Source organism: Lepisosteus platostomus, chromosome 9, assembly GCF_059453375.1.
Source record: "Lepisosteus platostomus isolate fLepPlt1 chromosome 9, fLepPlt1.hap1, whole genome shotgun sequence".
NCBI lineage: Eukaryota > Metazoa > Chordata > Actinopteri > Semionotiformes > Lepisosteidae > Lepisosteus > Lepisosteus platostomus.
In genome coordinates, this window is record NC_142619.1 from 60,155,747 (window position 1) to 60,182,202 (window position 26,456).

Genomic DNA, 26,456 nt, shown 5'->3' on the forward strand with positions numbered 1-26,456 from the left:
TACATTAAACCTCACAAATACAGTCAAACACAAATTACATTAGAATAGAGGCAGCTGTTACATTGCTTTTATATATCTGTACCTGCAGCATCCTGTGCAGAGTACCGGTTTTCTGTACAATTAGCACAATTCTAAAATTGTCACCCAATTGCAGAGCTGAATCGTGCTGTAATGGTGGGGTAGACTGTACAGTATGTGCAGTGCTGCACAGACTCAGACACAAGAAAGGGATAATGACGCATGCTGGGTGGCATCTTCCAGACTCCTGGATATTCCCTTTGAATGCTGAATGTTTAAATAACCTTCTCTGTAGTTGTGAGGTGTCCTCAGGTACAGGTCTCACTATTCATTTTTGTTAAGTATATATTATATACAATTCCTGTATTGTTGTGCATTTCCAATCAGTTGTATGGGAGTTTACTGACAGGAAGTGACTTGAAAATAAGACATTTTCTAGCTAAACACTGTGTTATGCCCCATTAAGAATATTGTTTCTTTAGCAAAGTGGACATATTTAATTTTTTAATACATTTTTAAACCTTTGACATTATATGGTGTAATACCGAACTTTCATAATAATAATAATCATGGAGTAAAGGAGCATTGAGGTCTCCTGGATAAATAATACTTGGTATTTATTAATAATGGTGTTTTTTTTTCTAACTTTAATACTAATAAAACTGGATGGTATTGAATTGTCCCGTGGCAGGTGGCCTGGCCTTTTGGCGTAGTGCAATTCACCACTGAGCCCTTGTTCAATTGCCGGCAGATGATCTTGATATTATGCCAAAATACATCGTTGTCATATTGTAAAATTGTGAAAATGTATGCACATTTTATTTACTGTACTACAATTTGGGCAATGAAAAAGAATGTTATCTTGTGGCAAAAACACATAAAAATATCATAGTCTCAGTAAAGATTCTGTAATGAAAGATAAAATACAAACAGAACATGTCTAAATTGCTTTAACTTCCAGAGACCATCTTACTATTATGGTTAACAGTTCTCTTCATTGCAAAGGAACACGTAAAGGTTAATTCCGCGCTGAAAAGTAGACAAAAAGAAACACAGTATTTTGGCTGTTGGGCCTTCCTCAGGTATGACTACTTTTCTTTCTATTTTTAAGCATGGAATTAACCTGTACTTGTTCCTTTGCAGTCAATACATGCTGATAGAGCTCCTCACTATAAATTGTTAATTGTTGTTTATAGTTGTACTGTACAGTACATCACTGTTTGAATTTAATTAATTCATTATTAACGTATGGATGAGAGGTCCAGAAGAAGGTGGTAAATTGGTAAATACTGTATCCTACACCAGAAGCCCCACTACCCTGCAGATCAGGTGCTGAACTGAGAAAGCACTAAAAAGGGGCAGGTTAGGGAGGTCAGACTGTGTGAAATTGAGCTACTAGAGTTAGCAGCACAACTCTCACAAGAACAGCCATGGATTTTCAGTTTTGAATCTCTTGGATTTTAAATCCAAGAAATCAGGAGCACATTTCAGTGGTAGTACCTGTATTTATTTATTTATTTATTTTAAATTAATGTTTAAAGTTCATCTCAAATGAAGGACTCAGTCATAGGTCCTACAGACCCTCTCCAGTATGAAGTAGTTCACACCCGAAGGCACCACAGCCAAAAAGGTGTTTCTTTTCTTCTCTTTTCAGCATGGAACAAACCTTCACTTGTTCCCCTCTACTGTGAACACTACCATCGCAATGATCGTCTGATGTTGCTTGTTTTGTGTTGCTTCTTTTATGTATTATGTTTTGCTAGTGAAGCAGGAAGAGACCAAGATTTTGAAACATCTGACTTATCATTAGTTTTTGTTAAAGAATGGTGACCACAAAAGCAAGACCTGTCAATGCACCTCAGAAAACAGAAAGTCCTTAGTTTTGAATTTAATTCTACAGTTCAAGATGCTGTTTTGACTAAACTGGGATTTTTGTTTAATCCGTGAGACTCTTTGAGGTAAATCGGATCTTTACGTGGATAATCCATATGTTATCTTCATTTTAGTCTCCAGAGGTATCCAATTGTTTGTATTTTCTATAAGATTAAAATGAAGGAAAATATTGTTACAAATGAGGGGTTAGGAAAATGATGAAGTTCAGGAATTGACAGAGCAGTTTAGTCAATATATAAAATATTTTTTTTATTACCCCCAAAGTTATACCCCCAAACGGTATGATCAGAGGCACGTGAATTCTTTATTCTCTGGCACGGATTTGTTGAGAGGAGTAAGAATAAAAGACACACTTGGTTAAACAAATGTTTAACAATGACAAGACGAACACTACGCTACACACAAAAAAAAACATACAACACACAAGTTAATATATTTACAGGATTTACAGACAAGGCGTTTCAGATGCCAAACATCCAAATCACCCAGAGAAAACCTCAGACTGCTACAAAGTATTGAACTCTTAAATAATACCCACAGAGGCCATAATACAAGATAAGCCGATTTCTAAATAAATGTTAAATGATTAAATCTCTCTCTCTCTGCAAACCCGGATGCCAAAACATAAATGGGAGCCTATATCCCTATTCTAAAACTGCACCCACAAGCAGGAAAGCCATTTCTCACTGACGCATCTTTTACCCAGGAAATCCAAGTTCCCTAAAACACAGAATGGCAAGCTCTCTCTATCAAGGTTCAAGTACTGAGCTCCAGTCAGGTTTGTCTGGCTGATCGTGAAGGGGGGGCTCTTGCCTGGTGCAAGCTTCAGGTCCCAACTCCTCCAGACTCCTCTCTCTTCTCTTCTCTCTCCCTTTTTCTTCTCTTCTTCTGTGGTCTTAAAATGATCTTATTTTGTGTGTTTCTGGAGTGCTCATTGACAATCAACCCACAATTTAGTTACTGTACCTTAATTATATGCCAGCAGCCATATCACACTGTAACTCACCACTGGCAGCCCACTGGAGCCCAGGAGGTGTGAGCCTGGTCAGTACTTGGATGGGAGAAATCCTTGGAAAAATTAAGCTTGCTGCTGGAAATGGTGTTGGTTGGGCCTGCAGGGGGCGCTCACCCTGCGGTCTATGTGGGTCCTAATGCCCCAGTATAGTGACAGTGACACTTTACTGTAAAAAGGCGCTACCTTTGGATGAGACTGTGGTCATTAAAAATCCCTGGGCATTTCATGAAAAGAATAGGGGCGTTACCCCGGCATCCTGGCCAAATTTCCCATTGCCCTTTACCAATCATGGCCTCCTTATAATCCCCATCTCTGAACTGGCTTCATTATTCTGTTCTCCTGCCCATTAATAGCTGATGTGTGGTGAGCGTTATGGCTGCCGTCGCATCATCCAGGTGGGGCTGGATCCCCATTACCTGTAAAGTGCTTTGAGTGGTGTGGCCAGAAAAGCGCTGTATAAGTGTTAGCAATTATTATTACCTAGGCATATTGAAGTAAACTTTACAATTGTTTTTGCTCAAGGGACTCCCCACATCTCAGCAAACATCCTCTCTGCTTTGAAGCTGGAGTGTTTACTCTGCCAGGTGTCACACACTTTATTTAAACCTTCCTAGTCACCTCTAGCTGTAACAATATTTATTGAGTTTTTCATTTAGTTCAAAATGCTGAAAGAGCTGTAGCTGTAACTATCCATGGTGCTGAAAAACAAACACATGTACTTGTGCATTGTCATAAGCTTACCTGAGGTTACTCAACGTGCAGTTTAAATCAGAGATCCACGGACAGCACTACGGCCAAACTCTCCAGTGAAAGCACTCTGTAATTTTCCACGAATACAGGCTCTATTGCCACACAGTACTGAAGAAGTCTGGTGTGTGTGGTGAGGGAACTCGTCTTTTTCCACTGGAAATGAGCTTCTGTCACTATAGCAGTATTAAATTAGCCCAACGGTTCTCAGGAACCGTTCACATTGAAATTATTTGCCCTTGTCTTTGCTTGACCCTATTTAATTCTGAGTCCCAACTCTGGAATCTGAACAAAATCAAAAACATAAGTCACGTGGCTGACAGGGGCAGGCTAGCTGATGTGAAAAGGTCTCAGTAATATACTGTACTGTGATTGGTGCAGAATTAGGAGGATCATTTCTAGCTTTAAAGAATTCTGGGAAGCTGTGTCTTGATGTTCCCTTGATTGATGTTTGTGTAGGCAACATTCTGACCTTGAAAAGACAAGTGCATTGTGCAGCCGGCATGCAGGGTGAATATTTCTATTTTAAGGTCTATGATAAGGGAGTAAATAAAGAAGATTTAAAGGAGGCAGTGCTGTAAGAAAATAAGAACTGGAAATATGTAGCCCTAAATATCAGGTCCTGCTGTCCAACACATTGAAAATGTAATATTAATATTAGTAACATTATTAATTGCTTTCCTCATCTGTTACAAGCCAGCAGCTGTATCACCTTGCAACTCCCAGAAAGTTCAGCAGGTGTGAGCCTGGCCAGTACCTGGATGGGAGACTCCTGGGAAAAAGCTGCTGGAAGAGGTGTGAGTGGGGCCAGTAGGGGGCGCTCACTCTGCGGTCTGTGTGGGTCCTAATGCCCCAGTATAGTGACGGGGACACTATATTGTAAAAAGGCTCTGTCCTTCGGATGAGATGTAAAGCCCGAGGTCCTGGCTCTCCATTATCATTAAACATCCCAGGGTGTTTCTCAAAGAGGGTAGGGGTGTTACCCTGGCGTCCTGGCCAAATTTCCTCCTGGTCTTTGCCAATCATGGCCTCCTAATAATCCCCATCTCTGAACTGGCTTCATCACTCTGCTCTCCTCCCCACTGCGAGCTGGTGTTTGGGGAGTGTACTGGTGCACTCTGCTCTCCTCCCCACTGAGAGCTGGTGTGTGGGGAGTGGACTGGTGCATTATGGCTGCCGTTGCATCATCCAGGTGGGGCTGCACACTGGTGGGTGTGGAGGGGATCCCCATTACCTGTAAAGAGCTTTGAGTGGAGTGTCCAGAAAAGCGCTATAAAAGTGTAAGAATTGTTTTTTTGTGTAGTAAGGGTCATGGCAACCCCAAACTATCCTGGAAGCACACAATCCCCACAAACGCAGTGAGAACATGCAGCCTGAATCAATCGCAGGACCCGAAGGCTGTGAGGCAAGAGTGCCACAGCCCTGAAGTAATCTTCCTCTTTTAAAGACAAAGTTTTATTCTCGTTATTTCCTGTACTTCTGCAATCCTGGTCCTGGAGAAGGGTTTCCTGCAGGGTTTATATGCAGCCTTAAATAATCAATAAGCAGAAATCATGCTGATCAAAATAGGTTCATTCAGAGCTTGGCTGGAATGAAATCCATGAGATGCTGTATATCTCCAGGGCTGTATAACCCTGGTATAAACTCTGAGTGTTTCTAAATATGATTTATGTTGCAGCTACAGTAAATACAATTTTGCCACATATAATAATCTTTTTTTTATCTCAACACTTTTGTCCAGTGAGCAGGGTTTGTTTGTCTTCTGCGTTTCTGCTTCTAAGCAAAAGTGCTGCAGTGGTGTAACAAAGAGGCCAAGCACCTACATGTACCTCCCAGGTGTTAAATTTAGCCAGAGCCTATTTGTGTGGCATTACTGTAACCTGACACCTCCTAATATCCCTAGAGGAGTTAAGGATTGCTATGATACACACGGAACAGATATTTATTCTAGCTCAGTGATAACGATTATCCCAAACCCTTGCTGCAAAGCTAATGCCGAATTGTCTTGCCTTATGGACTGGAAAAAGAGACATGCTGGTGTTCATCATGCCATTTCACTTATGAACATAAGTGATCATTTTCTTTCACTCTTGTTCATTTAATCATTTCAGTGTGATTGCTCTGGCATCTCCTGGTGAGGTCCGCTGAGCTGAAGCTGATTTGAGAGCTAGCAATGTCTTCTGAATGCATCTGAGCACAAAAACACGTGTGTCACATGACGTGATGTTTTCTAGCTTCAGGTTACAATGATCCCATCATTTGCATTAAATCTAGTCTCTTTCCACACCGCTGAAACCTTACTGATACTCAAGCCAAATCACAAGTCACAGCGTTACCCTTTATTTGACAGTTAAAATACTAAAATAGAAAGTACTGAGCACATGCTGTAGAAATATCCGTTCCTTGAATAGCTCTTGGGGAATAATGTACTGTAAATAAGCACATAATAGATTCCTGCACCTGAGGATATAACTTTGATTATTTTAAGGCAGAATTAGGAATTCTGTTACCATAGGTAAACCATTATTTTCCTTACTGTGAAAACAGTTTTGTAAAGGTGCTTTGCTAATTATGAGCAATCTTCTTCAAAGCTTGGGGTGGTCTGTTTAACTGGCAGCCCTGATTCATGGGATTATAATATTTTTATAAAATTTTAATTGTCATTATCATCTGTGTTCCAAAATGGTCAAATTGAACATATTTTTTTAAATTGATTGCATATTTATTTAAAGATACAAAAACATCTTAAAATAATTATTTAGTACAGTTTAGACTTGAAATATTGTGCAGTGCATCCAATATTTAGATTAATGTTCCTCATTAATACCATTTCTGTTAACTTCTCCTGCGTATGCAAAGAACATATATCTTATATACTGTATATAATAATATACAGTACGGTATATTATATCTTTTATAAAGTACACATAAAGTATACTTTATAAGCGTGTAAAGTGTATAAAGAACATCTGCTCAAATAATTTGAATATGCTACAATTATTACATTTTTTGCATGTCTAATACTGTCTCTATTTTTGTTGCAGTCATCCTTAACAAACAGCGATATCATATTTCTGAAGTTACATGCCCCCTGGGAAGTCCTTTGCAGATATGCAGAACTAATGAACATACGTATGCCTTTCAGGTAGGTGTGAATTTCTGCCTTGATCTTCAGCTGCCACCATTTCAAGTCAGTAAACATCATACTTTAATTTGTCATTAGATGTGAATTCTGAGGGTCTTCAATTCAGAGCAAGGAAGAAAAAAATGGCAATAGCTTTTTGTTTTTAAATAATCCTGTGTTAAGTAAGGTCGGAGTTTGTGTTCTAATCTGTATTAAACACTTTGTTAACCACAGCTTTTTAATAAATAGCCTGTTATTGGTTATTTCTGTGAAAGTTCTACAGGTTGATTGACAAGGACTATTTGTAGGATTGAATGGAGTCTTGGTGAGTCAACTGCTTATTTCTGTTACTAAAGCAGACCACTGGCAATGGCAGATGTTGGTCTGCTGGCCAGTCCCGCTGAGCTCAATGGTAGCCCTGTGTTTTGAATTTCATTGTTTTTCGTTTATTGACGAAGGCATGAATCAAAGCCTGTCAAACCCCAGGTTTGCAAAAGCTTTTTGATCTTCAGAATGTGTCCAGTGTGATTTCACAATCGGCTACCTCCTGTCTTTGTCCCTGTTACAATCCTGACTGAGAAAAGGGATTTTACTCTGTCTGGAAACTTCAGAATACAGCATCACAAAAGGAAATAGCAGAAGAATTTAGAAAACATTCATCAGTGAGCTTGAGCAAAAGAAAGTGTAAGCACGACAAAATCCTAACCCTGAGAAACTTGAAAAATAGTTGATAGGAAAAAATACATGTTCTTAAAAATTTAGATTTTATTATACAATGGAAGTATAGAAGTAGAACCAGCCATTTACCAGCACAATGCCTCTTGCTTGATCGGCAATAGTAAGCCTTTAATGGTGAAAAAAGATCTATATAACAAAATTATTCATAACTCCAGCTTGGGTTTAGTGCAGACTTGGTCCTCGGAGTAAGCATGTCTGTTTCTGTTCTTATTGAATGTGTTGTCTACTGCACAGACAAGTAGTAATAAAGCCCTACTGTATCTGTAGTGGTTTAAGCAACAGTCAGTGTACAGTATACAGTATAAGGAGGCTAAAGACACTTCAGAGATTTCTAAATGTCTCTCCCCATGCGTACATTTTATATTGGTGTGTATAAGGTACCTTATAAAGAAAGTAATCTGTTAAAAGCTTGATACTTGCATGGTGATACTTTGAGTCTAGTTCTTTCCTTTTCTTTATTATGGATGGCTTCGTGTGTCATTCATGGATCTGAAGCTGATCTCTTTGATATCATTGCTCCCCTCCACCGTTTTCTAAACTACAGCCTCTAGTTTAGGCCTGTTTTTCACCCCCAAAAATGTATGGAATTACAAATGAACTCTGTATCATGGATCTACAAGAACATAAGAAAGGTTACAAATGACAGGACCTTTGTCAATTGACTGTTACCATTATCAGCTGATTTATAAAAATAGATTTAAATCTCCAAAACTTCCATATCGCCAGCATTTAGCTTGATAATTTTAAGCCTAACAACTTGCAGGACTTTGGCACAGTTCTTACCGTTTTCCTGAAAATCATTGGGTGTTAAAGAAAAGGAAGGCTCAGCTGAAAATAAAGTAAATGAGCTCAGTGAATCCCTTCTTTCATTTTTTTCTTACTGGTATTTGCCGGGTGGTGTGGTCTCTGATGTATTGTATGTAGAGGGAGGAATGTTGGGGAATCACTTTGAAGTCTCTGCTTTCACTTAATTGCTTTGTGTAGACAGCATAAGGCAATTTCAATCCGTCTAGTTTCTTCAGGAGTGGAGACCGCAAACTAAAGAATTCCTTGCTTAAATGGGATAAGGATGATATCAGACTGCAAGGCTGGAGACTAGGGACACTGTGGAAGCTACTGCATCTCTATATTTCTCTTTGACATCTTGTACCTACAATATAAAGGATTTCTCTTACTGCCGCTGTTGGCAAAACTCTCGTGAGTTTAAATGAGTGGTGCAAACTGACTTATGCTACTGCAGGCAATATTAATAAAGGACTCGGGGATTAATAATGTTTCCCATTACATTATTTGGACAAAGAATGCACAAGCAATATTATGAATCCCCAAACGTTCAATAAAGTCTTATCTATCTATCTATGTTATATAGACATGACCAGACTTTTTTATCTGAATTAATGAATAATCCACGATTATCCATGATTAATAAAAAATGTTTATTGTGCATGTTTATTCTTGTGCTTTTTGTTCATCTCTGTGTGTAGCACAGTTTCACAGTTTGCTGTTAATGAGTGTTTTACAGTGTCCCCTCTTGGATATACTGTAATACCCTGGCAGCAAATTGCTTTCATACAAGTATGTTTGTTTTTAAAGAAGATCCAAAGTCTCAAAGAGTGTTTCCTCTTTGGATATTATCAGAGACTTTGTTTCTAAGAGTGAATTGCCTTTCGTACTGCACCGTGGAACAGGTCAGGTCTTTCTGTTGGCCAGCGTGTACTAGGAGTCCTCCGTCATGAAGACCACAAACTTGCAGTGCAAAGGACCATGTACAGTAGCTACTGTACTGAACATCTCGTATTCTACTTTCTTACTTACTACCTTAGAGTGGAAGGGGCTCTCTTTCAGCTAGGCCATCACTGAGAAATTGGATAGGTGAGCTACAGTACATATTGCTTTTTTAGTTAGAAGGATCTGAGAAAAATCACATTGCCTTTATAAACAGTGTTACATACAGTAAGTTACAGTATAAAGTATGATCGCAGACAAGGTTTGTTCTGTTGATCAGAGTGAACCTGAAGGCCAGTACAGTACCTGCTGTGTACTTTCTAAAATGTTTCAGGGGGGAAAAACAGGATCACCTTAAGAAAAGGAGTAGAATGAAGCACAAGCACCGGAAAAGGGGATTTTAGAAAGGTCAAGAGAAAGAAACTGATATTGCAACTGAGGCTAATAATAAATAATGAAAGGTTCCTGTAATTGTACAGGAAAAATGTATCCTGTAAATAATGGAAAATGTCTAGATAACGAAGGAGAAATAACTGATTTTTTAGAGTATTTCACTCTGGTGTTCACTAAGGAAGGAGTCAACAGCATGCTTTGGGCAGAAGTACTGTATCTGGGCTACTACAGTCAATCAAGGTTATTTAATCTCCATGGCCCGATGATATCAGGCCCAGCTGTACTTAATGAAACAAGAAATGTTACACAGACGCTATTAGCACAACTCTTCTGACAGACACCAGGGGTAATACCCAAGGACTGGAGAATTGTGAATATAGTGCCTGTTCTTAAAAGGAGTGGCATAACTGAACCAAATCGTTCTAGACTAATATGTCTGAACTCTATTACAAGTAAGGTTCTGGTAAAAATAATTAGAGCCAAACTACAGGATGACCTGAAAAGGAACAGCTGTGCAATGTCAAAGACCGTCCTGTGTATTGACACAGACTCATATCCCTGCTTTCTTTTAAAACACAACGAGTGGAAAAGTTAAACCTTGAGTAGACAGTAAATTTAAGACAGAAGCAACATACTGTAGCCTGAACAGCTGTAATTCGGGGGAAACAGATAGATGGCAGATTGAAAGACTCAGTATGATGTGAGTCACTGCATATTTTCTAACTCACTGAATTTAATGAATTAAATTAAACACTGTTATACTGTATGTGAAGCAGGGTGAACCCCAGCAAAACCTACAAAGATGATACATTCAGTAAAATGCTCTGAATACAGAAAAAGTACTCAGACCCTGTTCTTGGTGGAAGAACCCTTGACAGTATGTACTGTGAATTTCTCTGGATAGACCTGCTTGCACAGTGGGTTGTTCTAAGTTTGTCTGTTCTTCTTGACAAAATTGCTACAGTTCTTACAAGTTAAATTGGGAAAGCTCAGGGACTGCAGTCTCCAAGCCTCACCCTCATGGTGCTGACCTGAGTCTGCCACGGAAAAACATTTCTCACTTTAGTCTTGTCTGATCAGAAACCTTCTGCCACATGTCAGCAGTATCTCAAGATGGGTCTTTTTTTCAGTTCCTGTCGCTTGTCCAGACAGGTCCACTCAGTGTCAGTGTACGAACAGTGGCTCCCATGTCAAAAATAGAACTGTACAAATCTTTCAAGTCACTGTGGGCTTCACAGAGGCCTCTCAAACCTGTTTGCCACTCAGCTGACCACTCAGTTTGGGCAGACCGACTGATCTGGGTGATATGATGCATATTTCACTTCACTGTACTCAAAGGGATAAATAAGCTTCTCCTGATTTGTGCCTCTCTACCACTTCATCCTTGGTTAGTTGTGGCTTGAAATTCAATATCTAAGGGGATTTACATAGATGGATGTTTTTACTTTGAAGTCAAGTAAAACTGCTTTGATTACACACGGACACAGGCCACTGTACTCATTCACTTACCTTTCATAATATCCTTCTGCATGTGAATTGATAACAAAGGGGCTGACGACTGAATATTCAGAATCTTCTAATTGTGTTTAAAAAATGTGTTCATTTTGTCTGTTCACATTGTGTTGATTCTAAACATAAAGCACTATTTAAAAGTGTTATGATTACAGACTCACTCAGTGACGAACGCCAGCTTTGCAAGGAGGTGTCTAGTTTTTCGAGGCGTTCCGTTTGCTTTCTGCTGACAATGTGAGCCTGGACAGAACGCTATGTATGCAAAAAGAAAAGGTTTTTGAGCAAATACACATCCTGCTTTATATACTGTACTGCACGGAAGGCTCTGCTTTGCCTTACCTTGTTCTGCATGCGTCATTATCCCATGTTCATGGGCCAGAGTTCCTAGCAGGCTGGGAGACAGTGAGGCAAAATGAGAAACATTTGTCTGCTGTCCCAGAATGTCAGTAGCTGTATGATCTCCAGGTAGAGTTTTGCACAGCCTCTACTGATGATTTCCTTAACCTCTCCATGAAAATGACATTGAGATGGCTTTGCAGCGCTTCACCGGAGTCCTAATCACTCTGGCACACGTTTTCTCATAAGTGGTCTTTTAATCTCTCCCTCTAGTCTGCCTTCTTACAGGCTTCTGTCTTCAATCTCCTTTCCTTCCTTGCTAGTTCTTACTGTAACTGACGATGGGTTTTCTTCTCGAGTGGCTTCATTTTTGCTGTTCTTCCAGGAGAAAAATCTATTACCTGCACCGGCGGTACAAGTTCATGAGCAGGTTGGTGAAAGCAGCATGCTCTGTGTCTTGTGGAAAATGCATCTATTGAAATTCGAGTCCTAAAGCACCTCAGCTCCCTCTCATTAAAGTCACAATACATATCCATCGCTCTGTTTCCATTCCATTGGTGGTGGGAATGCATGTTTCAGAAAAAAATGGGCTTTTTAGTGTAACCAACAGTCTGTTCAGATTTACTTTAGAATTTATATTTATTATACTGTATTCAGTATATTGTACAGTACGTGTACAAACAATAGCATGCAACTCCTTTTACTAGAATGGAGGAACAGAGCTTGGTGGTGGAGCTGTTGTATTGTAGCTAAATAAAATCCAAGGCTACAGTATGTGTATGGTTATGGACTGGTGCACCACGCGACTTTCAGTAGAAGATATTGAGGGTATTTGAAGTGCTAATTTAATGTACCGTACTTGCTCAGATGTAGAGTACAGTATGTTACATTGGGAATATGGCACCAGGAAGTGTGAGATGGAGCTTTTGGCTTGGGTGGCTCCTGTGTCACAAGAAGCTACTTTTATTTCCAGGGAACTGAGAGAAAAGTATCATTTCCATCTGTTTTTTCATGCTGAAAATCCCAACATGCCTGTACAGGAGAGTGAGCATGTGCTGAAGGAGCTCTCCTGACTGCACAGCCAGCTTACTGGGGCCCAAGCCCACTCAGGCCTGGTGTAGCCTAATGGAGAAGGATGCATTGCATGGGCAGAAAATAATGACAATTTAAGTGGAAAACAAATGTGTTGTCTTGAATGGCTGATGCTTGAGAACATTTTAAGTACAATTACTTTAAATTAAATTACCTTGGTTCAGTTTCGTTCTCTGTTATCAAATATTTAGTGACAGCACAATGACCAGTTAAAAAGCATATAAAGGAACAAGATGTTGCACAGTGGTTTGCCTTGGTCCTTTATGTACAGTGCATTTGACATAGACTGTAGTAAAAGCAATTGGTCTCTGAGGGTTTCTCCCACTTTAGGCTCAGAGCAAGTTAAGCCACCCACCCTTATTTTAGAATAAATGTTCTTATTACAGTCACTTAGCTACACAGACATTTAAAAAAGCTGCTGTTCCTTCTTCCCCTAGGAAAAAAAATCTTTTTTCCATAAAGTATAATTATGCATGGGAGTAAAAAGGACATGAAGCACAATGCCCAATCGTTTTTGACATCATAATTTTGAAAAAGCTGTCTGATTTTAAGCCTTAGAGGAGTGTTAGCAACGTACAGAAGTTTTTCTGTTGCAATAGATTTCAGCCGTCACAAAAGGATTTAGCGACCTGCCGCCTTCTTCACGGGCAGCCGAATACTGTATCTCCTGATTGAGAGGAAGGTGACCTAAATGCCAAATCAGCTAAGGCAGTTTTTTTTTAAAGAGCTGTGGAAGAATGTTTGCTCTGCCAGCGATGAACTGTACATTCTCTAAGGCAATTTTGAAGACCTAAAATTGTCCCGTTTTTAAAACCGTGAAATACAACCCCTCTTAAAAACAGACAGCTACTACTACACTTACGTTTTTCTGGAATTAGTTTCATTAATGGAATAATTACCCAGAGCTACCCATCACCCAGGCGCTAGCCATGTGCAATGGTATTTTTTGGAAGTGCAATCGTAATGTTTGGTAATACCAAAGGGGAAGTGCAAAATGTTCCTTGTAGTGATTAATAAGAATATTAAAAAAGCTTGATATGTTAACTTCAATGTGTTTGATCTTTTTCAAAGTCTGACTACAGTACAAACAGGGCCACATGGGACAGCAATAAATGTGAATTCTTAATGAGTATTAAAAGAAATACAGTAGCTGGTACATATACAGTACTAATATGGAAGTCTGTGTGGGTGGGCAGCGTTCCTATCATCAGCATTCCTAAACCTGCTTAAAATTCAGGGAAGAGAAGGGACAACAATTGTACCTCAGTGACTGTACGTGATTCAGTATTGTGAGAAAGCTACTAACAATGGAAAAAAAACTAAGCTTTGCTTACACTGAAGCTGTTGAAAATGACCCCCTGTCTATTTCTTTATCAGCGGTCTAGAAATGTATGCAGCAAATACGAGGGAGAAATTGCAGGTTTTCAGAAAAGTCGGAGGCCCTGTTTGATCGCTAATGCATTCTTCATTCCTCTCCCCCTCCCTGAGGCAGGATGGAGAAAAGAATAAGCAGGTTTCGAGGATGGCTGCCCCGAAAGCCAATGAAATTCGACAAGGACACACTGCCGGATCTGGAGGAGAACGACAGCTACACGGCCCCCTTCAGCCAGCAGAGGATACACCAGTGAGTGCCTGGCTCTTCCTCACAGCTGGGCGGCAGCCTCACTTGGCTCTTGCCAGAGGGGCTGTGTGCATCCTCAGCAGCTTCCTTCCCTGCCAAATGTCTAGAACAAGCTACACTGCTACAAGACCCAGGAAAAGGGAGGCGTGTGATAGGATGAATGAAAATATGACTCAATCGAACCTTATGCAATTACTTAAACTAACTGCTATTGAAATCTGGATTCTGCTTTTTAAGTATTTGAGCAAGCAGTGAGCAGTCTTACTGAGGCACCCCAATGTGAAGACGGAATTCAGACCCATTCATGAATCATCATTCATACTGTCACAAAAACCTCCATTTGTGTAGTTTTTTATCTTTTCAGATTGCGCTTAAAAACTCATGGGTTTTTATCCTCTGCATCTTCCATTTTACCAGTCCAAGAATTTGACATTATAACGATGCCGGGATTATTTGCAGGGCTGTTTTGAAACATATGTACAGCTGCACACAGGTGGAATCAGAATGCACTGCACTCATTGTTGTTCTGAAAACATTAATATTACAAAACACCTTCTGTTCTGACCCAGGCTGCGATCAAAACTAAATTTTAATGTACTTTTTATTTATATTTCTGTATTTTTTATCTAATGCTGCTTCAAGTCTTAGAAGGTTTAAGCAAAGGAAAATAAATTAATATTGAAATAATACTCTTCCAGATGTCGTGCACTCGCCTTCAACAGCTTCATAGTCGCAGACTGCAGCCTTTGTGGATGACACTCGTGTGTTTGGAAATCCACAGACAGTTCCTAGTGCAGGGTATTAAATTAAACAAAGGGGCTCGTCTGTGAGTGTGGCAGCACATCAGGCAGCATGAAGAAAGGAAGTCTGGAGATGCTAATGGAATTTAAAGAAATGTGTGGGAGTCATTTATCTGTAATTAGGGATTATCTGAGGAGAGCATGTTAGTATACCACTTCAGCATCATGCTTTAGGTTTCTCCTTCAAAACAGTGTCTAACAAAAAATGAGAAAGATGAAGTGAAATATCTTTCATTTTAGGAACAAGTAATACTGTAGGTTTATTCCAATCTGAAAAGAGAAGAGAGAAAACACAAGGTTTCGTCTGTGAAGCCTTCTTCAGGACACCTGTATAATGAAGTAATAAACCCATTACTTGTTCCTTTGCAGACTACGCATGCTGACACAGCTCCCCACCTGAACATTTTTCATTTTAGTTCACTTGCAGTGACTCCAGTCTTATAAAATGAAAGTTGAAATAAAATCACTGGGTCTACAGTTTGGGGAATCCCTAGGGAGTCTAATCGGGGACAACAGAGTTTACACTGCTACATATTCAAAAGAATCATGGGCTCTTTACTGAGTATGCAGACAGGACCTCAGGTTGACATCCCTTCTGAAGGATGACTTCCTCTGCAGCACAGTATCCCCTGGTTTTCCATAGAAGTCTCCCATACCAGAACTGACAAAGCTCAGCTTCTCCTCACTTATGAGACCTGAAGGGTAATGTTGCTGCCTAGCTTGTAATTCACAGGGGTGCTGTCCATTTGGAAATTGATGAAAACAGGTGAATATTATTTATTTAAAAGGATATTTTGCCGTTGCATAGGGATATCCAGATCAGCACACAATACACCTGTTTTTGGCTTAAGGTACTCAACTAAAACGATGTTACACGAAGAGATGCCTTTGAATTACTATAGAGCACACCCTGTTCTCCTTATTCAGGCAGCATACAGTATGTTCCTAAACTATCCATGAATAACAAAAAATGCATATACTGGGAAGAGCTCTTCTATTCCACACACATACAGTATATAGTATTGTAACGCTTACGGCCGACAGGCACTGTGTAAGAGCCGGCGTACCAGAGCAGGTGACGTCACCGCCCTTCCCTGTGATAGCAGGACTACAGCTACTGGGCTGTAGAGAGATCTCTCTTTAGCTCACGGGGCTAGGTCGCTGCAGAGAGACGCGGAAGTCCCGGGTTCGAGCCTCCAGTCGGGATGGGGCCGACCAGATGCGGCAAGGGCGCCCGCCAGAGCCCCCGTTGCGTTACAGTATGTAGTACACCATGCAGATCAACATATATGTGGCAAATAGCAAAAGGACCTGAGAGAAGAAATACAGTACAGCACAGTTTTCTGTTTTCTGGAATATTATAAAATGAACATAAGTGTACATTCCAGTACTTTTACAGTTCCCTAGCTCAGTAATCTTCAGGACAGGGGGATGGGGTGTAATTGTGACCCGGGGGTAAAAATAGGGGTGTGAATTTTGAATTCAGCTTCAGTGATGGTCTTAGAAGCTTTGGGCTTTGACAGTGTTCTAGAAGCTTTGGTTCTCTGATCAGTCTGACAATATTCTAGAAGCTTCAGGCTTCTTTGATTGTTCTAGAAGTGATGGGCCTCTTTAAGAAACAAGAGTCCTGCAGCTACAGTAACTGCAGCATGAATATGTTCAGGTTTCGGCTAGCCACTGTCTTTTGATGGCAAGTTACTATACTGGTTTACTTCTAAAACCAATTCACTCCAAATAAGCTGCGATCTTTCGTTAATTTCAGGATAATAAACCGTTTTTAGTCCGCTCTTACAAACTCTGGGGATACTGTGCTGTAAGAGATGCCTTCTTTTGAGTGAGATTTTAAATGCAGTTCCTGAATACTCGGTCACTAAAGAACCCATGTATCATTTGGAAAGAGTATTAAGGGAATCCCACTTTGGGTGAGTACAAACTGACCTAGCTGAAGTTCCCCTTTAATTCAGCTGGTGGAGTAATTTCCCACTTCTCCTCCTGATCTGCTGGTGCAGGATGGCTGCTGTGTGTACTGTATTTGAAGACCTCTGGGATCTTTCAGGATCCCATGCATCACAACCATTTTACATGCAGTTAAATTATTCAGTCTTAGGGTGATCTGTGAATTTGCAAAGGAATTGGACTTTGTAGATTTGCCTTCTTTCTATTGGAATTTTTTCAGGCTAGACCTATAATACAGCAAATATTTGCTCTTTTTTTGCAGTCTTTTTTCTGTGCTATTTTAAAATCGAGGAAACTAGTCAGGTTTTCTGCCAGGCAAATACAGTATCTGCATGCTTTATCCCCAAGGGGAATATCGGTATACAAACACCCCATGCTAAGCTCGGTGACAAGCTTTCGGAGGGAATGAAATGGATGATCAAAGACCGTGGGGAGATACTTGTGAGAACAGAGGAAAGTCGAATACATTATAAAACACTGAACACCTATAGAACTACATAAATGGATCCTAAAATGCACCTTTCATGTGTCTGACAAACGCTGTGGGAAATGAGCAGCATCAGGTTGTTGATTTTTTTTAAAGAACCATCAGTGAAGAGTTAGAAAAAAGCTACCATGCTTGCTGTTGACACACACATTTCACTTTCTGTTGTGCCCTGCCATTTGAAAGCTGGTTTCTGTTTCCATTCTTTGCAGCATGCTTTGAAACTGTGTGTATTGGTTGGATTTCTTTGGTTTGCCACCTGTCCCTTTGAGATTGTGTGGGATGCTCCTAAAGACCAGATGATTGCATGAAATCTTGTATTATAAGGTATCCCACTGCTTTTTATTCAATGACTTGTTTTGCATTTGCACATTTTAGACAGATTTGAGTGTTAAACATTCTGTTTTTTGGAGAACTGTAACACAAGCCTCTTCACCAAGGTAAACTGTAATACCCTGTTATGAAAGAATGCGTTTGGCTTCAGAAGGATAATATGAAAAAGGCTTTAGAGGCCCCCTTATCTGCCTTTTCCCCTGTGTTTAATAAAAAAACAATTTCAGTATAATTACCACTGGCACCGCAGAACTCCGCTGCACATTAACCATGCCTTTATCTACGGTAGCTTAGCCATCCTATTAAAATGAATGTTGTTATAGTATTAACAGATCCACATGTTTTATTTCACCTTATAACAGAATAATAGCATTTTGCTTGAAATCATTCTGTTTATAGCCAAATAAGCTGTGGTGGTACTTAAAAAGATGGATTGGCATAATCCACTTCAATGTCTTTTTGAGACTGTTGTTGAAAGATATAGGCATTTTACACGATTTGTAAGTATTATTATTTACATTATATATTTACAGTATATTAACAGTATATATTTACAGTATATTTACATTATTATAAGTACAGTACCTCAGCTGATTCTCCCTTCAAAGAAAAGCCCGTTATGACATCGTGTTCAATGCTCCCTGAAAAATGGGTGCTACTTAGGTAGCTGAGTGAATATTCAACTGAGCTCATCATGGCTGAAATAGAGACTTTTCTTGTTTTGTATTACTGTACAGTATGAGCTCTGTAGCTGGCCCTTTAAACTCAATTAAATATCATAATATTTCTATTTGCTTTAGTTCCCTGTCCCTCATTAGCTATGTACTATGAAACTCTCTGAATCGGAGTCTTAGAGTCATTTTCTCTATTGTGGATAATAAAAATATTTAAGCACAGAACTGCTCCCATCAAACTTAAGAATGGTCCTCTTCCTTCCTGAAGAATCAGCGTTTTTGCCTTTTTTCTGCTTGACGGTTTCACAGAATTTCTGATTACTATTTTAATGTAGTAATGTACAACGTATCATTTTAATGATACATTTGGCAAAAATTCAATAGTTACATATATACAGTATATATAAATTTGGCTAAAATTGTTTAATGTTTACCACTAATATAAGTATAATTCAAATTGATTGAATGTTTGTAACATTAAACAAGTGAAGGTTGCATGCATTTTAATTCTGTATATATTAAATAATATAATGGATGCAAAATATAATTATCCTTTCGAGAAGTCCTCAAGGAAAACACCAGTGGAACTGAGGACCTTTCTGTTTACATCAAACACACAGATGGTACCAGAATGTTAGTGGGAAAAATATATATTTATTTCTTGTTATGGTGTGGATGGTTGTTTTAGAAACCCAATTTCTAATGATGCTGGGGACGTAAAAGATTTCTTTTTTTACAGCTTTATTATCAACAACAAAGACACATTCTTCAACAATGCCACAAGAAGCCGAATAGTTCATCACATTCTCCAAAGGATAAAATATGAAGAAGGGAAGAATAAGATTGGTGAGTAATTGTAACCATTATTATGCTGATGTGGGCTATAAGCTTTCCCCTTTATTCTTTTTCTATGTTGACCACAGACCTTTTATGACAATTAAAAAGGAATCATGCCTTTAAGCAGGAGCAACTTCTTTACACAAAGGGTTGTGGGAGTATGGAACATGCTACCAGCCACCTCATTAAAGCCAATTCCCTGGCTTCTCCTCAGGAGGAGATGGAGGAGATCCTCAGATCAATCCGTTACTTAAAACCAAACACAGTAGACTGGCCAAATTGTCTCCTGTTGTTTGCAGCCTTTCTTACGTTGTTCTGAACTTCTTAATCAGACACCAACAATCGATTAAAACAGGAATTCACGATGGAATGTCACTTTAATATTCCACTATAAGTATTAGTGCAGTCCACAAAATAAAATATACATCGAGTGACAAACATTTATTTTACAGGACTGCTCTAATATTCATTGACTAACAAACATGTGCTTTTTCATCTGATGCTTGTTCATTCATCTTCCATTCCTTTGTGCAGTTAGTTAGTAAGTGAGGTAGGAAACTAGGACAACTACAGTGCCGTGGGTAGAGAGCAGGCCTGGGTGACACAGGCTCATCTTCCCGAATCTCAGCCCCGGCCCAGGAGACTTGTTAGTGACCCAGCCGTTCAGCCAGTCTTCTGTTGAAAGAACAAAATACGGCATCAAGTAAGGCGCTACAGTATGTCAGTGCGTGCTGGCTGGGTCGCAGTGACCAAAACATGAGTTTTCACTGCTACAAGATTCACTTTTTGACTTATTGCACTGATGAACTTCAGAGCCAGAAAATGGTGTTATCACGGAAAGTTCGGGAGGAAGACAACCATTTTAATACGAGATGTAATAGGAGGTTTCAAAAACATGGCAAAGTAGCTTGAACCAGATTCCCACAACCCTTCGTGTAAAGACGCGCTTCTTGTTCAGAGTTTTAAATGCGTACACACCCAGTGTCCAGCTGTTCCATGGCTCATGTTTCATTCTGAAGGTCTTCCTCCCCCAGGCTACCAGTTAAGGAGGATCAGAAACATGAAGGGACTACATATAATTTTGGAAGGGAATTCTAGCTGTACCTGTAAGATCAGATCACTTTATTGGCCATATACAATTTCTTGCATGAGGAATTCGTCTTTCCACATACCCAAGCTTGCTCTCCATGAGACACACAGACAGGGAGAGAAGCTTGGGGTCAGAGCGCAGGGTCAGCGGAGCAGTTGGGGTTAAGGGCCTTGCTCAGGGGCCCAGTGGAGTAGGATTCCTCTGCCGGCTGCGGGATTTGAACTGGCAACCTTCCAGCCACAGGCACAGATCCTTAGCCACAGAGCCACCTCTCCGCCCGTATTAGCTACAGTAACTTAGTATTAGCTTACTGCCAGCTACATGCAAAATTGTCACAAAGTAAATGCGAACCGACTACAGGAGACGTGGGGACAGGAATACGTGGGATTCAGCAGTGGCCCGTCTAGGGGTAATTCGGTTGTAAAGGCGCAGGTGTAAGAAGGAAGGCATCTGGCCCTGTGCTACACCTGTTCATAACTCTTAAGGCGGTACGGCAGTTAGTACTTCTGCCTCCTTTCTCTTGTGCCTCGGCTCTGATTCTGACATGAGGCACCTTCTGTGTGGCGTCTGCGTGTTTCTACCTTTATTCTTACCTTGCAAAGACATGCTGGATTGTCCCTGTGTGTGTGACCTTTCGTGGGCAGCCCACCTGTGATGTGGTGCCCTGTGCTCCTGGGATAGGCTATGGGTGACAGTGGTCATTACCCAGAATGCTTTCTGACAATGAGGGGTCAGAAGGGTTTCAACACATTCTGTTTTGTCTATAGGCCTGAATCGACTTCTGACCAATAGTTCCTACGAAGCAGCATTCCCCCTTCATGAGGTATTCTGTCTGAATCACTTTCTCTATAGCTATTGTACATTTCGGTCTTACTATGTTTTGTTCTGAATAGATTAAGTCTGTCATTGCTTTAATCATGACATTTTCTTTATATTTTGTATGTAACTCAGTGAGAATGTAGTTATTACTTTAAAAGATTTTCTCTGCATGTCATGCCAACGGGCCTTGATTCTGGTCTTTGCTTCTTGTCTCTTGCAACGCTGGCTGATAACATTTCAACGGAAGAGAGGTGTAGCCACTACATGCTGGCTAACGTATTGTTTTTGGCAAACCGTGAAATGGGTTTGTGGGTCTCTGAGAGATGGGTGTTCCTGTTCAAAATTAAAGCAGTTTCTGTCCTGGAGTTATCATGTTATCTCTTCGGACAAATCCAAGACAATTCCTCTCTGTCCCCACAGGGGAGCTACAGGAGTAAGAATTCAATAAGGACCCATGGAGCAGAGAACCACAGGCACCTCCTGTATGAGTGCTGGGCCTGGTGGGGAGTATGGTATAAATATCAGCCTTTGGATCTCATACGGTAATTACCTTGTGTATTTGGGCCGCGGCTCTTTCATTACTGATAGCAGTAGTACTGAAACAAAACAAGATTACTGCATTCAGTTTTTCCATGCTTCCTTGTACAACTGATAATGACTTATCTGCTCATTTTCCTACAAACATTACACAACACTGATGAGTCAAATGAAATCTCTGCGCTGGGATTTCTGGTATCACCGTCTTATTAAACATAATTAGCATTTATTCCCCATGACACCTGGAAAACCTTGCACAGCTTCACAGTTAACAATGTGTTGAGCCAGGTCACACATTAACACATTAATTGTGGTGTATTTGGTAATTCTTGTTACCTATTGCATTGGAATTCATGCTCTGTGCCTCCATGTCAAACCATATTCCTAAACAACAGCTATTAGACAATATTTGCCCTGCATGGTGTATTCTGATGCCTTTTAAGTTCCCCTTGCCCCTCCAAATAAATAAACCTACAGTCTTTACTCTCAATCACAACAGAAGCAGAAAGCCTGTCCTCACATTTCCATGCAGCTGGTATGGTTCTGAATCGATGTGTCGAAGGAAAACTCGCTTTGAAGGACAAAATACAATAGAATGAAAAGCTGAATTATTGCACAGATCATGTGGGGGAAAGGCCGCAATGATGAAGCACTTCGACTTGCACAGTGAGAGGTTGTCATTTTTCCACAGCCGGTATTTTGGTGAGAAGATTGGGCTGTACTTTGCCTGGCTGGGCTGGTACACCGGGATGCTCTTCCCTACTGCAGTGGTTGGACTCCTGGTCTTTCTGTATGGCGTTTTCACCCTGGACAGCTGCCAAGTCAGGTATCATCACAGCGAGAAACTGAATAGTGATCGAGACTCATGAGCTTACCATGTGTCTTGATCACCACAGAGCAACAGAGAGATTCCTTGAGTGAAGTGAATTCATGGAGTACGTAACTAATTGAGTAAGCCCTTGTTTTCTTACAGTAACAGCTTACAGTTTCTTACAGCACAGATATGGCTGGGTAAGGCACATACTGTTGGTTTTGGTGAATTTGATAACTCATACTGACATTAAAAGGCTTGTAATTAAAGTGAGTTAAATAAATAAATAGGCACTGACAAAGAAAATTGTCTATAAGCACTAGTAATCTTTGCAAACGTATACTAATATTATGAATATTAGTATATATTATACTAATGCTTTTGAATCAACCTGGATTTTTTCTTTTTTTTTTAAATATATGAATGGTATTATCAGAATTAAAGTAAAGCTTCCGAACAGTCAATTTCACTTAATAGTAGCATCTTTAGTAGAAGTTGTTTAATGTAAACTGTCTGAATACATATTTCTGAATTTTGAATATTTCACAAAGTTTTGAAAAGGCTAAGGTAAAACATATTTTTAAAAAGAACTGGTGCTGGTCTGATGTAAGATGCCAATGTTAGTATTTCTCTGTGTTTCTTTTAATTTCCTTTTCGGTTTTGGTCTGATTGGATCAAGAGCTGTTATTTACAATTGATCATCTTTGATCAGTGCACAGGCAGTTTCTCGGACTAATCTCTGCATTTTCTATCTATCCATTTGGAGGCCACTGTATATTTCCTGCTTACTGTCTAAAGAAATGTGATACAGATGAAAAGTATCATATAATCATATAACTCATATAATCATTTACTACTGCGGTGGGAACAAAGAACTATCTTGTAACACTAATAAAGTTATATGAAGTTTTAGAAAACACCTCATTTGATAAGTGTTTAGAATATACAGTATCAGTGTTTTACACTTTCAAGCAATATTCAATTATTTACAGTTTCACAAATGTATTGACACAGATCTGCCTTTTTTTAGCTGGACAAATTGTGGTTGGCAATTGGCTTTAAATATCTACTTCTGTTGTGCTCCAGCTCATATCTCCATAGCGTTACATGTTGCATTAACAAGGATTTAAACACAACACACAATGGTTGCAACCATCCAAAATACAATGTTTAATCTTTTTATCCTGATGCTTTTTATCAGTTAATAGTGTACAATATGTCTCCTACTCACCCTTTGCAAAAGCTTTTTCCTAGGAACTATTGAATTGGATGGAAAAAGAAACTAAAAACATTGTGCACAGTATATTCAGTATATACTGTATATATCAGTATGATTTGCTGTGTACTGCATACATACTGAGTATCTATTTATCTAATGGTTTTTAATATTGCCATTTATTAAGGCAATGGTGTTGTATTTTAAGTCATCATTTGTGGTGTATAATTAATGTTTTTGCTCTTTCAGTAAAGAAGTCTGCCAAGCAACAGACATCATCATGTGTCCTCTGTGTGACAAGTACTGCCCTTACATGAGACTGTCGGACAGCTGTGTCTACGCCAAGGTACTGTGATATTTTCAGCGTACAACTGCACCTTCGACCATGCAGGAGTATGATCATTTATATTTTTGTGCTGACACGTATGATACAGTGATATCTGCAAAGTTGGAATCTCGCAAGCTGTTGAGCTGCAGAAAAACAATGCAATAAGATCATTGGTCAGGCAGGTTGTTTTGCTCTTCTGTTGTGAAAGCTACAGGAATGGAGAACATGTGCCTAAAACTTTCAGATTAATCCAAACAGCCTTAGGGGCTACTGTCTGTCTAGGAGTGTGCAATACTCTCCTAAATTCTCCTAGGTCTCTTGGTAATAATGTACCAGGGCCTGACTGGATATACTGTTACCATTCTGAGCTCTGCCCCACCTTCAGAGAGCATCAGAGCAGCACGCTCTGGAATCACAGATTGAAAAGAAGCTACCAGCTTTCCTGTGGGTATCACATTTCTGAAACGTTGGATGTCTGCGAGAGAGATTTGTCATTCCCAGACTGGTTACTTGTCAAGTCTACCCAGATAGCAATAGAAGCTCTTGGATTCCTGGATTGTGGTATCTGAACAAAAACACAATAGGAAATATGAATAAGTGAGAAAATCTTCTATTTGCTTTTGTGTCACAAAAATAAATTAAGGCAAATTAAGTGATCAAGAATCTTATTTGCAGAAGCTTTTCTCTTCATGAGATTGTATTTTGATTTTGAAAATAGTACAGTAGGGGGAAACCTGCAATGTGATTTAGTCAGACACAGCCAATCATCAACATGCTAACAAAAAATAAAGCAAAAATTAAGAGTTTTCAGCATCATGGTAACTGTATTTGTTATATTATTATGAATATTAGTATATATTATATACTAATGCTTTTGAATTAACCTGGAATCTTTCATTTGTTTTTAAATATATGAATGGTATTATCGGAATTAAAGTAAAGCTTCCAAACAGTCAATTTCACTTAATAGTAGCATCTTTAGTATAAGTTTAATGTAAACTGTCTGAATACATATTTCTGAATTTTGAATATTTCACAAAGTTTTGAAAAGGCTAAGGTAAAACATATTTTTAAAAAGAACTGGTGCTGGTCTGATGTAAGATGCCAATGTTAGTATTTCTCTGTGTTTCTTTTAATTTCCTTTTCGGTTTTGGTCTGATTGGATCAAGAGCTGTTATTTACAATTGATCATCTTTGATCAGTGCACAGGCAGTTTCTCGGACTAATCTCTGCATTTTCTATCTATCCATTTGGAGGCCACTGTATATTTCCTGCTTACTGTCTAAAGAAATGTGATACAGATGAAAAGTATCATATAATCATATAACTCATATAATCATTTACTACTGCGGTGGGAACAAAGAACTATCTTGTAACACTAATAAAGTTATATGAAGTTTTAGAAAACACCTCATTTGATAAGTGTTTAGAATATACAGTATCAGTGTTTTACACTTTCAAGCAATATTCAATTATTTACAGTTTCAAGTTCAAGTTTATTAGTCAATCCAGTCATATACAGGTGTACAGAGGAGTGAGATATCGTTCTCCAGGTCTACGGTGCGAATATAGGCAAGACACTGACAAGACAATGTAGACATAGACATTTCTGACAGGGTACAGGGGACAGAAAGTGCAATGTGCCGAGTGCAATTTACTTTACAGCATTGTGCAAAGAATACAGCGAATACAATGTTTCCAGATTTGGTAGTAGGTGCAGTAGGTACCAGGGTGTTGAGGAGCCTGACAGCCTGTGGAAAAAAGCTGTTATGGAGTCTGGTGGAGCTGGCCCCTATACTGCGAAACCTTTTACCAGATGGTAGGAGGGCAAAGAGGTTGCAGGAGGGGTGGGAGGGATCGTCCACGATACTGGAGGCTCTGTGTGTGCAGCGTTGGTGGTAGATGTCCTGAATGGACCGAAGGGAGGCTCCAATGATGTTTCCTGCTTTCTTAATGTAAGCAAGTAATATAAACAATTTTTCAACAATCTCTAGTTTTTAGGCTAGACCTGTTCTGGACACAAACTAAAACAAACTAGTCCATTATATGTTAAACATGCCTTACCAATAGTCTTCACAATCTCAAGCTGCCAAACTAACATTGCTTAACAGTTTTGTCATAAAACTAGGACACAAGTGAAAACTACTGTATGTGGAAGTGCATTTAAAACTGAAAACAGGAGGCACTTCTTTACACAAAGGGTTGTGGGAGAATGGAACAAGCTACACAGCTATGTTGTTGAAGCTGGACCCTGGTTTGAACAATATTAATATTAAACTAAAATTAACATTGAATCATAGACTGTTTAATGTTAATCTAAGTGAGTTCATGAGTGGTTTTGATCAGTCTCTTAAGAG

At 39.4% G+C, this 26,456-nt stretch overlaps 1 protein-coding gene across 4 annotated transcripts in view; it reads left to right on the forward strand.

The window, feature by feature from the left end:
- LOC148655355 (anoctamin-4) overlaps positions 1–26,456 on the forward strand; it is a 121,668-nt gene that overhangs the window by 62,078 nt on the left and 33,134 nt on the right. For 3 of the 4 annotated variants that reach the window (XM_088645930.1, XM_088645927.1, XM_088645928.1), the window contains exons 7-14: positions 6,718–6,818; positions 11,887–11,931; positions 14,086–14,217; positions 19,201–19,307; positions 21,156–21,211; positions 21,628–21,749; positions 22,436–22,570; positions 24,021–24,117. In XM_088645930.1, coding sequence (XP_088502056.1) covers positions 6,718–6,818; positions 11,887–11,931; positions 14,086–14,217; positions 19,201–19,307; positions 21,156–21,211; positions 21,628–21,749; positions 22,436–22,570; positions 24,021–24,117 — 795 coding nt within the window. The remainder of the gene's footprint in view (positions 1–6,717; positions 6,819–11,886; positions 11,932–14,085; positions 14,218–19,200; positions 19,308–21,155; positions 21,212–21,627; positions 21,750–22,435; positions 22,571–24,020; positions 24,118–26,456) is intronic. The other variant, XM_088645929.1, reaches the window with a different exon arrangement.